Below are 13,605 nucleotides of genomic sequence, written 5' to 3' on the forward strand. Positions count from 1 at the left end.
GCACGACCTTGCACATAGGGATGGCGCGGCCCTGGCTTCGGGGACTTCAAAAGTTCTAATGTCATTGGAAGGGAGGGGGGAAGAAATCAATAGGGGTGTCTAAAAATAGATTTTGCACTTGTTAAGTTAAAATGTGTGCATTTATCTACATTCAGTAAATCATCAGGGAACTTTTTTTTTTTTTGAAAGTGTAAAAGACTAAGGATAATCTGCCCCACGGATAATCGGGAGTTTACTGTATACACATTATTTCCTTTTATATTTACTTTTACTTTGTCTTTTGAAAGGCTTTTGCTTCCAATATTTTAAACTCACTAATACATTCTATAAGCCATATAACTTGTGTAGTGCAAATGTGAGAATGATGAAAGTGAATCCCTCGAGGTGGTTTGTCTTGATACAAGATAACATGATTGACGTCTTCAAGGGGGGTGTGAGGAGCATGGAATGGTATATTATTATGCTCAGACACAACAGTCTCTACTCGAGGCTCTCTGGAAAGAATTTTGCCACCGCCTGCCTGAATCAGGAGACACAAATCCTCTCTTTCTGGGGTAGGTTTTGTGAAACTGCCATGCAAATAAAAGTAAAACCCATCAAACAAAGGCGGGAACTGAAAAATAAAAATGACATAAATTGCATGAACACTTTCACAGTAGAGCACTAATTACAAATATCCAAAGATTTTACCCTGAAAAATTTTTAGGATTAAGCTTTGCTAATAAAACTTTATTTGGCATTTAACTTCCTGAAACTTGCACTCAAAATGCTAACAGAATTTTGTTCAAACACTTTCAAACTAAGATTTTAATGAAAATACACCGACTTTATTTATAGTCTTCTAATAAAGAATAATAACAATTTAAAATCAAATTCCCAACAAAGATGCAAAAATCACTTTTTTCATCATAAGGAAATGAAAAATAAAAAGAAATTTTGATGAATAAAATAATTTCAGATTTTAATTTAGTCTAGGCATGGTGAACAATGTTAATAATTAACAACTGATCATTTAAACTTTTAAATTAATTACAAAATCATGGAAAGAAAAAAATCTTTGATTTAGAGCAATCTTTGTAAATGTTATTATATTTTGTCCCATTTGAGCTCTTGAGTGTATGCAGCAGATTTTAAAATTATTTTAGCTGAATTATTTTAAAAAGTGGAAGAAAATCATACTCAGAAGGGAATTGGGAGAATGCTAAAAAAAGCAGGCAGCTCTTGCAAAAAAAAAAAAGATTTGGTAGGCATGTGAAAGGATGAATTTGTACCACATCTTGTCAATCGACAACACTCTGTATATGAGAACTGTAAAATAAAAGCTTGAATAAAGTCACTTGAGCTATCGTATAGATCTTGTCTATAATAATATTCAAAACAATAAATAACAAATTATATGTTTACTTTTTGTTCCATGTTTTCTCTACCACGTTTTGGTCCTTGTGTATTTGGTTGTGCTTTTGTGCCTTGAACTTCAAACACTTCTTCATCCACCTTTTGCTTATAATCTAAGCAAACTTCAATCCCTAAAACAAGTATAAATATAAGAGACATCAAAATAGCATAAAATGATAACACACAAAAGTTGACAAATAACATGTAAAAAAACACACACTTTCTAAATGTTTAAACATAGGCAACAAGTTCACAGAAAAACATACCAGTTAAAAAATGCAAGTAGAAAGAAATTTTTAAAAAATATATCTATGTTAATAATATTAAGCTGTTGTTTGTTTGAACGTGCTAATCTGAGGAACAACTGGTTCGAATTGAAAAATTATTTTTGTGTTGAATAGTCCATTCATTGAGGAAGGCTATAGGCTATATAACACTATGCTATGACTAATAGGAGTGGAGCAACAATAAAAAATATTATGAAAATGGGAAAACTATTATAATATAAAATGCTTGGAATGCAGAATATGCATAGCCATGGTGGCTCAACCTGAAAGTTCGGGATTCACGATCCAGTGGGCGCAGGTTCGAGTCAGCCATGAGGCAAATCTCAAGGGTACTTTTCAGAGAAAATCCTAAACTATGCTAAAAATAATTTGTAAATATATATATATATATATATATATATATATATAATATATATATATATATATATGTGTATACATACATATATATATATATATATATATATATATATATATATATATATATATATATATATATATATATATATATATATATATATATATATATATGTATGTATGCACATCTTTGTCTTATTTTTCTTATTAATTAATTAATAATATAAAGCTAAAGAGTTTGTTTGAATGCTCCAACCTCAGGAACTACTGGTTTGAATTGAAAAATTCTTTTTGTGTTAAATAGTTTATTCATTGAGGAAGGCTATAGGCTATATTTTCAAATCAGATTGACCAGAATATTTGTAATTGCAGATTAAATGTTTAATTGTTTAATTCTCTGAATTCCTAATTGATGGTGGGGTAAGTTAACTCTTCGATATGGTGCTGGCCGACAGTGTCGATACCTGCGAGGAACCATGCCCATGCTACGCTGTTGTGATCAGCGAACAGATTTTTGAATGCGTTTTTTCTTTTTTTGATGTTAAGGTACATAATTTGATTATTGTAGAATTTTTCTATTGGGTTTTGTTTTCCTTATTTCTTCAACGTTTCTTTTTGTTCTGCTAATTGAAGATAGTTACTTATCTAAGTAAATAATATGATTTGTCATATTGTTCAATTGTGATTGTTCTTTATAATGTTTTTAGTATGGCAAATTATAGATTTAAAAACAAAAGAATAGTTTAGAAGGGTTGTTTTTTAAAGGATTTTGTCTTGTTATGAAGGTCGTGTTTTGGGGGGGGGGGGGGTAAAATTTCAGGGGGGGAGCATGACTTTTGGAGGTGGGTACCTCTTGTTATAGTTACTGCATTCTACTCTATAAATAAATATTCCCGTAATTTATTCAAATAATATTAGCTAAAGCAGGGGTGCCGTAGGGGGAAGAGGAAGTGGGTGGAGGGCTCACGATGGAGACTAACTACACTAGCAAAGATTTCAAAAGAAGGCATTTAAAAAGAATTTCAGTCTCAATTTAAAGGGGAACATTTTCAGGGGGAGGAGGGGGGCACTAAAATAGTGAGAGGGGATGCTATCGCCCTTAGGATGAGCTTTCCTAACTAAGGTTTTTGCATAGAACAGCCTGTGGTCACTTTGTTATTAAAATGTTTCAGTATTTTTTTCTAATATAATTAGAGCTAAAGCAAGGGTGCCAACCTCGGCAGGGGGGGGGGATGGTTCATGGAGGAGTCTACACTATTGAAATTTTTTCAAGGGGGGAGTAAGTAAGGCTCTGTTTATGCCATTCAAATTTTTACAAAGGGTGCTATAAAAAGATAAAAGTCTCATTTTGGGGGATAGCATTTCTGAGGGGTGGGTGCTTCGTAAAATTTGGAGTTGTGGATGGGTTGCATGTTTGCTCTTGGGGGGGGGTATCCATAACTAAACCATCTGCATTTTTCAAAACCTATCGGCCATCTCGAAAAGTAAATTTTCCAGTAAATAATTTTAATAATTCAAGTAAAGCTAAAATAGGGATGACAGGGGGGGGAGTGGTCAGGGTGCAGATTAAACCATCAAAACCTTTAGAGGTGTTTAAAAATATTAAATTGTCATTGAGGAACTTTTTTGGGTGCGGTGGACTTTGTAAAATTATAAGGGGGGTATAAAGGGGGTAGTGCTCTGCCGTTCTTGGGGGGCGGACACTCAGAACTAAATCTGCATTTTAAGCTCTGCAATAAAAGCTATCGGTCATCTCGATAAACTAGCGATTCAAGCAATTTACCCTTAGCTGCGCAAGGGTGCCGAGGAGGGGGGAGGGAAGAGGGTAATGGCGCAGACAACACTATTGAAATTTTTAGAGAAAATCAAAGAGTTCCATTCTTTAAGTCAGTGGCGTCACTGGGGGGGGGGGGGGCGCGGTCCGAGTTTCTGAAAAATATGAAGCTAAAATGCATTTTTTAAGACTACAAATTTCAAAATTTTCCGGAGGTAAACCCCCCCCGGGACCCCCTTTTTTGCCCCACATCATATAGGGTTCATATTGTCAGTACTTGGACTGAAAATTGTATGAATTTCATGCTTACAAAAAATACTGAAACCCCTTTTTTTTTTGTCGAGGGGGGGGGAGGGCGTGACACCATAAATTGACGCCCCGGGTGTCACCCATGCTAGCTACGCCACTGCTTAAGTTTCTCCTCATCTTCGGTAATACGCAACATTTTCTTTGTCTTATCCGTAACCACTTTTGCATGCTAATATAAAACAAGATGTACCTTTTTTCTCTTCATATTCAACTTTGATGTGTCCATTAAAATATTTTAAAACACTTTCATAATTATTTTATGAAAGGAGGAAAAACAACATTAACGCATACCCGAATTATAACTAAATCCCGCATCAACTAATGTGAACTCCATCAAAAGTTGCATGCTCTCTAACCACACTGCCCTCTAGCGGAATTCCTCAATTTCGTCTTCAAGAATTGCGAGGAAAACAGTAGCGGTCAGCACACTACTCTTTCTAGGCACTAGAGTTACGGTAGCGTGGTTTCTTGGCGCGTTAAGCGATGAACTTAGTAGTTGAAGGATTGTTTTGAGTTTTAAAACCACTGTTAGTATTTTTACGTGTTTTGGCGAATAGCTTTAAATTCCAAATGAACTTTAATAGGTCTTTTGAAAGCTGTTAACACATTTTAGTAGATGAAAAATGATCATTTCACATCAGAAGGGGGGGGGGGGATTTTTTTTGTGTTCAACGAGCTTCCTTCAACTTCTTAGCAGGGGCATCGCCATGTGGGTACAGCTAGTATTTAATAAGTTTCAAAATATTGAATTAAAAAACACAGAATTTAACTAACATCACAGGACATAAATTGGAAAAACTAATGGTGTTGCATATCAGTAGACTCCAACCTCTTATTATAGATTCCAAGTGTGACCATGGAAGTTTTCAGCAGTTTTAGAATGCTTCCAGTAGGTTTTTTTTTCCCCAATCATAATTCATTAGATTAAATGAATATTAAGCAACAAAATTAAATCAGTGGACTTATTTTTTTTGGCAAGTGATTACTAAAATAAGGCCATTTTTTCCAAAAATCTACAATAGGTTGATCCTTATTGGGTCAACATGCCTCATGCATGGCATATTTGGACAATATTGACTCAACTATTATGACTTCCCTTTTTGAAAGGTTAAGTTCTCTTTTCATTTGTACAAATGCAATCATTTTCAGTACATTTATAAGGGTCTCTTTTTCTACAGAACTCATATCAATATTAAGATCTTGAACAACAGCCTCAATAGTTATTTTCAAAGGTAATTGTTATACCTCCTTCATAACCTTATAAGACCTAAAACCATTTTGCATATTTCGTCCTGTCAGTTTTGTAATAATTTAAATGAATGACTTCACAGATATTATCAATAATTTACAGTATGAGAGAGGATCAAATTATACCTTAATCTTTGGGAATAGGAAATTATGGTTGCCATCTTAATATGCCAAATGTATAATGTTTTTGCTCATGTCATGCTATGCACTTGCAAAGCACCATATTACAACTTTAATAGTTAATGAATATTTTAAAATTGAAAAACACTAAAATGAGAAAACATGTCTGGTTTTAGATTTCCCAATTTTTGATCTTTGTGCTTTCCAAGCTTCAACTGTATTGATAAACTAATTATTTAATATGTTGTACAGTGTTGATATAATCATATTTAGTGATCCGCGCACTGGTGTACGAAATGCCAATATTTTTAGTATTAGCTGAAAATTATAAAAAATTTTAATTAAAGAATTTTCAATTTAACTTATCTAGCTATTTACTGTTATTTTAAATGCACATTTCTTTTTTTGATGAGACAATACCAAAATCGGTCCATTGATGTAAACATTTGGCTTCAAAAGTGCAATTTAATAGAATATAAGTAAATAAAAAATGCAGAAAGAATACAAAATGAGTATTTTCATCCCTAGTAATTTGATGAATCGCATTTTCGTACGTCTATGAACACCATTTTTTTATTTCTTTCACTTCCTTGATCATTTACTTGCCCTTTTGTACACGTTGATGCCAAGTATAATTGTTGTTATTGTACAAAAATATGTATTTGTGCTATGAATAATTTATTCCAATCATCAATTACAGCAATACTTTGCGATACGATTTTTTAATATTTGTCTCAACTGTATCATTCTTTATGACAAATGAAGATGATCAGTTATTTTAGAAAGTTCCAGAGCATAGCTTTTTATTTGTAATATTCAACAAAACAACGGGTCACATGGATACATTTTGAGAGCCAGGTTTGGCCTGCGGGGTGTAGGTTGGGTACCACTGTGTTAATATAACAGTTGAACTTTCATTTTATATTTGTTTACAATGCATTTTTATAATTAATGCACTTTTTGCATAAAATGATGAAATATGGCAATGAAACAATATGTTTTTGATCCTTTTTTTGAGAGAGTTCTAATAAACGGTACTACATGTTTAAAAACATCAAATACTGGTGTAGCATTTTTGGGTTCAGCATTGAAATCATTAACATTATTAATAAATGTATCATATCATAATAAATGCAGTTTTAGTTTTTAGTAAATTAGAATCTTCTGCTTTATTTGCTTTTCAGCACGTTTATCTATTTTTTAATAAAAAATACATACATATATATATATATATATATATATATATATATATATTATATTCCAATGTACTAAAAACTTCAATTCAGTGTTGTCATGCTGCCTGTTTAGGAGTGCCCCACAGATAGAGAATAGCTAACTTAAACAGAATATTTTAGTTTAAATGTTCAGGGTACTTACAATGAAAATTCATTATCCATTTTCCAGAGAGTATTCCAAGCAAAATCTTCAAAGTTCTTGTACAGTTTCCCATTTTATCACAAGAAGTGATAACATGAGTAACTATTAAGAAATTATGAAAGATATATTAAATGAAAATGCATAAACACAATAGAAAAGAAAGAACTTTAACAAAACTAGAAAACTAGATGCAGCAGTTTTATAAAAACAAAATAAAATTTTTTTAGTGTGAATTTCATCTATTTTTTAACAGTGTATGGAATAAAAATAAAATTCAATCTTTTAAAGTATGCTTTATATCAAAACCGTGTAGTATTAAATTCCAGTTCTGTACCATGTAGTATTGAATCCCTGCTATAATAGTTGTAAATTTTGTACCATGTAATATTGAAACTGTGTTGTACAAGTACCGTGTTATATAAACGGACGCCTGTATATATTTGCACTTTATGATTGGAATTTAAAAAATTTGGTTTTTAATTTTAATATAGTTGAATATAAGGAAGCACCATGTATCATAATAGAAACTTGTTTTTGAAAACAAGCAGTAACCTTTCTAGACTCAAAAACAACTGACAATATATATGCATTAAAGTTAATATTAAAAATATACTTCAATAAAAGAAAAACATTTATATGGTTATGAACGGAAAAAAAGAAAACTATTGACTAGAACCAGAGATGAAAGTAGCAAAAATTTTCAAGACAGAATGTTTCAAAAAGGGACATATCCCAAAATAAGTTTTTAAGTAAATAAAACAGAACTTTATACTTGAATTTATTATGGTTGCTAAAGGTAAAAAATTATAAAAAATTATTTCATTTTATTCAAGAATCATTTACTTTCCATCATTAGGTTCTGAGTAGCAGTTTTCTCTTTAATAGGATCAGATAATTACAAATTAAATAAAAAAACTAGTTCATCTAATCTTTTCTCTGAACTCTGAGACATAGTTCATTCACAGATTCTAAAACTTCTTAAATTTCATCTTGTTCCATCTCACTCTATTTAAAAAAACTTTTAAAAGTATAGAAATCCTTCAGAAGACGGACCCCCCCCCCCCCCCCAACTAGAACAAATTGACTTAACAAGAACAAAATTTCTTCTGGAAACGAGTAATGAATAGTTTAGTGTTTGCATTAAAGGTTTGAAACAAATTGCTAAATGAAAATATTTGCAAAAAATTGAGGCGCTCACACATGAATGTTGAGTTTTGTCCCATTTTTTGTGTTAGTTAATATTTATAACTCTTGAATTTAAAAAAATACTATATCAAGCAATCCCTTATGAAAAGACAGTAAAAACTATCAAACCCGCCACACTTGTTAACGGTCAGTTTTGCATGGCACGAAATTTTTGGCCTATGCGTACCTAAATAAACCTTTATAGCACCCACTCAAACCCCTGAGTGATAGGGTGGTTGCCATTCAGGGCTTTAAAGTAAACTGACGATTACTCTATCTTTTTTCTTTTTTTTTTTTTTTTTTTTTTGACCTTTAGCCTTTTGTGAAGAGAACCAGCAGTTCATTTCTTGGATTTCTTTGGTGTTCGAGGGGGGCGGATTTTTTTTTTTTTTTTGACATTTCTCCCATTAACTGTTATAAAAGTAATATAAGAAATGATATTTTTTGAAGCAAAATTTTTTTTTTCAGTTTTCTTTTCAGAAAACTGATAATTGTGAAGCTGGTAAGGCGAGTTTAACTTTATATTAACCAATAGAAATTTTGTCTGAGTATAAGTGAAAATTAGTGAAAGAGTTAGCCGACTTTTTAAATTGCAATAGAGTACAATTAAACAAGATTATTAAAGAAAATGATTTAAGAGTGAAAGAGTATGAAAATTTTTAATTTGTGGAGTTAAGAGAATGCGACAGGAGAAATTCATTGAGGTATCATTTTAAAATGTTTAATTGTATCAGTATCATTGTTCGAGTACTATAATTAAAATCCTTAAAAACAGCCACCTCTTTCAGCTAAGTTTTACTTTATTTATTTGTCTCAAGCGGGTTAAAAACCGAATAAAAGACTTTAGTAAAACTCTCTAGTACCATCAGAACTGAAGTCACTAACAATATCTGCATTTAGAAGCTGAGCACCTTTCTGTAAATGAGCTTTTTGATCTTCACTTAAATTGGTTGAGAGGAATACCATTTTACCATCATGTTTTGAAGAAATCTGAAATACAGTTTGAGCACATTAATTAAATTAATAAAATATCCAAATACTGACAATTTGATAAAAACACAAAATGTGAATAGACTTTGGCAAAAGAAATCAAGGAATCTAGGAACATTCATAGGAATACAAGAAATTTTGACTCTATGAATGAAACAAAAGCAAGCAGCCTGTGAAAGAGCGTGTTTTATGGCAATTACTCAAACTTGTGACTCTTTGTAAGTGCAAAAGCTATCAATTCATCAACTCAAAAGCAATTTACAAACGAAATACAAGTTAGAGATGTTAAAATCAAGTAAAAAAATTAACAAGAATTATTGTGATGTATGCTGCTCTCTCATGCAACTAAATGATTTTAAAACTTATCTGATGAAGAAAAGAACATATTTTGACAAAGTGCATTAAATCTCCTTTTGATAAATAATACTCATGTAATGGGACCACAGTAAAAAAAAAAATTTTAAAAAATATCACAATTTAAGATTTTCTTTTCTTTGTATGTTTGACACTTGATTTTTTTTTTTTTTTTTTTTTTTGTAAGTACAATTGAAGAATCTTATAGTGAGCACTAAGTACCCCTAATATTTGCTCTTTATAAACCCAGTGTGCATAAAAAACAGGTTTGCGAAAAAATCAGCAAAATGTATACATATTTACTGTCCAGCTAAAAAATTTAAAAAGCTCAAAAATCTCAGGAATCAAAAATTTAAAAAGTAGGAAAAGTAGGAAAAAAATCACTTAAAAAGTAGGAAAAAATAGGAAGAGATAGAACTGCACACACCTCATGAGGAAACAAATTTAGCTTAAATTTTATTTCTCATGTAAAATAAAACTAACAATATTTTTGATTTCAAACTGTTCCAAAAAAAAAAAAAACTAACAGTACTTTTGAAGTATTAAAGGAATTTAATGAAAGACCGAATCGCAAAAACAAAATGAAAGAAACAAGCTGACTATCATCATTATGAAAAATAAACTGGTGGAAACAAAGATATTTTATGAAAATAAAACCCAAAGAAACACCTTTCAACAATACAGTAATAAAGATTTTAAGTGTGAAAGAATAAAGTGCAATATAGCTATCGAAAAGAGAAAAAAAAACACAACAATAATAATAATAATAATAATAGTATAATACTTATATTTTGGTGCAATAAAAACCATTTTTGTTAAAGATTTGTTTTGTCAAAAACGAAAACATTCCTTCGAGAGCATTCATTTATCATTTGAAAATACTATCACTTCCAGCTCCTGTTGTCATAAACTATGATACAAGAGCAAAGCAAATATTAAATTAGTTTTAGTTAAAAATAATCAGCAGCTGACAGGCATTCTTGCATAAACAGGGGCAGAATGTTTGAATTTGAAAAAAAAAAAAAAGAGGAAAAAGACTGAAAATGCAGAACTAAAATAAATTTGTTCTTAAATATGAGACATAAAATTTATAATAAAAAAATTAAACTAAATGAATAACGAAATAAAATAAACTAAAGGGTTTGTATTATGTTATGTATTTTTAGCATTCAACATAAATTTTTGTTTCAGGCATGTCATTTATGGGGGTCAGTGGAATGAATTTCTCCCCTCCCTAGCTTTGGAAAATTAATGCTTAACTATACAAGTTTGTGCGGTTATTGTTGTCTTCAAATAAAATTTGCATTCAGTATACATCCTTCGCTAGCCAAAAATCGGGAACGTTTTGCTCATCTAGGTTTTGCTGTGCATTTTTTTTTTTTTTTTGAAAATACACTCTTTGAAAGGAAAGAAAATGAATTTTTATTATAAATTTTATAATCATGTTTGCGATTTAAAATGAACAATAATCATATTTATGTATGAAAAAAGTTAAATACCGCGATTATTTCTGAAGTGGTCCGTTTTTGCGAATTTCTGTTATCCGTCGCTTTTATTTTGTACTAACATCAATAAAATATGTACAGTAGGGCTGGGCGATGCATCGATGCTTCGCCAAAAACCGGCGTGCATCCTACATCGTTAAACCAGTTTAGAATTTTTCTCTAAACCGATGCATTGATACTGCTCCGATGTACAGACAACCGGTCCAGGGATTGCTGCCGTTTTAATCTCTAATGTTTTCACAGTAATGTTTAATTAGCAGTGTGTCAGTTTGATCTGGCTTAACAATGAAGGTGGAAGAGTCAGATCTTTATTTCTCCCAAAACATGTAAGAATTGCACGTGTGTTTTTAGTTATAGACGAAAGATATGTTGATGAACTAGTAAGTTTATCATATAGCCACTTGCCAGAAAAAAGCGAAATTTAAAGAGCAAGTAGTAACAAAAAATGCAACATGTATTTTGGTGTTACAAGAAGTTAGCACAGATATCACACGGGTCGGTAACTCGTAGTGTCACCCCCCCCCCCCAAAAAAAAAGCTTTATAAATGATTTATGTAAATATGAAATTTATATAATTTTCAGAAACAACTCAGTTCTATTTTTGTGGCATATTAAACTTTGGAAAAACAAATATAAACTGCAAATCGAGTTTATGCAAAATTTGTCCTAGATGGTAACGTCCCCCTCCCCCAGCAATATTGAGCACTCTATTTTTGTTAAATTTGTTGGGTTAAATATAATTTAAGATATATTGGTGAAAATTTTCAAAATTAAAGTATTCATATTTTTCATAAACTATGAATTCTCTTTGAGTTTGAGGACTAATAAATTGATTAGGTCCAGCCTAGCTAGGCCAAGAACCTGTTTCACGTGATGCGGCACCTCTCTCCCGCTACTGATTTCATGAAACCTTTTTTTAATATAAGAATATGTGAGCTTTTGAATGGAATGCACGACTTTGCATCCATTTACTTACATCGTTTTGCATTGAAAAAATGGGCTCATTGTAATCTCAAAACTTTTCTTCCATATTTTTCACTAACTTGCGCTTTTAGCACTGCTTTATAATGTAACGAATTTCTTTCTGGTGCTGAAATCTGTTGATTTGTATCTGGCATGATATATATAATTGTTATGCCTTGTACATATTTTGTAAAACTGAAACAAGCAAGTTTAGTTTTTAAAAAAAAACTTACAATCGTGATGCATCACTATATCGCAATGTAAGGTTGGCGATGCATCATGATGTAGAAATTCCTACATTGCCCAGCCCTAATTTTCAGTGTACAGGTTTTTCATTTTTTGCTTCCTTAGGTTCCTTTTAAGGTTTTGCCTTTCTGTTTAAACAGAGCTCCATTTCATTTGTAATCATCTGAGCAAAAAATTGGCGAATAGGAAATTTTCCGCTTTTTCCCGCACTTTTTTGAACAGTCGGCCGTTTACTTTAATTAAAGCTTCTAATTGACGGGCAAATAATATATAATTGCATTAGAATGTGCCAGTATCTATTTTTCTTGTTTCGTTAAAATAGTAGGACTGAAGTCGGGGCGATAAAAAGAAAAGTTGATCATAAACGCCGCAACAGTAAAAAAGTCACTTACGAAAATTTAACTTTTAAACACGCAGACGCCGCGGCGTCCCTTCCAGAAATTACTGTAGTCAGCCAATGAAAAGCTCAGGATCCGCTTGTTTCTTTTGCTTTCAAAATTAAAACATGCAGAAAATTATCGGTGCAGCATTGTAAAATAAGAATCAATGCAAAATTAGAAGTCCTATACTAAAGAAAGAAAAAGTAGGAAAAAAAAGAAAAATGTAGGAAAATAAGGAGGAACCTCTAAAAAGTAGGAAAAGTAGGAACTCTTCGGGGTCTGACTACTTCCACAATATTGTCCACTTCCCAATATTTATTTTCATTTTTTTTCTAACCTGCTCACAGTATTTTACCCAGTGTTCACTTGTTATTTTAGAAAAAGCTTCTGGGATTTAAACTTTCATCCTTGTTAAGCTGAGATCTGCATTCGCATTTCTTTCTTGCACATATCGTTTCGTATCTGCCCAGGCAAGTTCAGTGGCATTTAAATTACAGTGATAAGGGGGAATTTTGAGAACATTGTGACCTTTTTGTTTAAGAAGTTGATCAATGCAGTACCTTTTCTGAGGGGGAGCGTTTGCAGACATTAAATCATACAGCTGAGTTTTTCTCATTTTCGGATTATGAGAATTGCATTTGTTTTTAACCATTCGGACAATACTGTTTTGGTAGCATATTTTGAAGGTGTTGGGTTTATAAGTGTTGAATGATAAGGTGCATTGTCAAGACAAATTACACACTTTGGAAGAATATTTGGAAGCAATTTTTCGTTTAGCCCCTTTGGAAAAATTTTGAAAATTCATTTGACCATGATAGTCCCCAGAAGTGGTGCCAGATTGGAATATTAAACTTGCCCCCTCAATGAAACCAAATTTATCCCCCCACCCCCCCCCCCCCCCGCATGCACTACTATTAATCGCTTGCCAGCATTTTGATTTTGCAGTGCTCCAATCTTTTCCATTTGCCAACATTTCTTAATAGTCCATGTTGCTATCAATCCATGTTTCATCTAAATAAATTGTAACTCACTCAACGGCTCTATATTTTTTTATTTCTCGTAGGTATCTATATCACCACTAGACAATATCTGGTCTTTCAACAGTCACTGTCCTTTTG

At 31.8% G+C, this 13,605-nt stretch overlaps 1 protein-coding gene across 1 annotated transcript in view; it reads right to left on the reverse strand.

The window, feature by feature from the left end:
- Positions 1–268: 268 nt before the first annotated feature.
- LOC129226886 (BRCA1-associated RING domain protein 1-like) overlaps positions 269–13,605 on the reverse strand; it is a 38,028-nt gene continuing 24,691 nt past the window's right edge. The window contains exons 9-12 of the mRNA XM_054861514.1: positions 8,913–9,039; positions 6,865–6,966; positions 1,405–1,526; positions 269–613 (exon numbers count right to left, since the gene is read on the reverse strand). Of these exons, the coding sequence (XP_054717489.1) occupies positions 269–613; positions 1,405–1,526; positions 6,865–6,966; positions 8,913–9,039 (696 nt within the window). The remainder of the gene's footprint in view (positions 614–1,404; positions 1,527–6,864; positions 6,967–8,912; positions 9,040–13,605) is intronic.

Source organism: Uloborus diversus, chromosome 7 (genome assembly GCF_026930045.1).
Source record: "Uloborus diversus isolate 005 chromosome 7, Udiv.v.3.1, whole genome shotgun sequence".
Lineage (NCBI taxonomy): Eukaryota > Metazoa > Arthropoda > Arachnida > Araneae > Uloboridae > Uloborus > Uloborus diversus.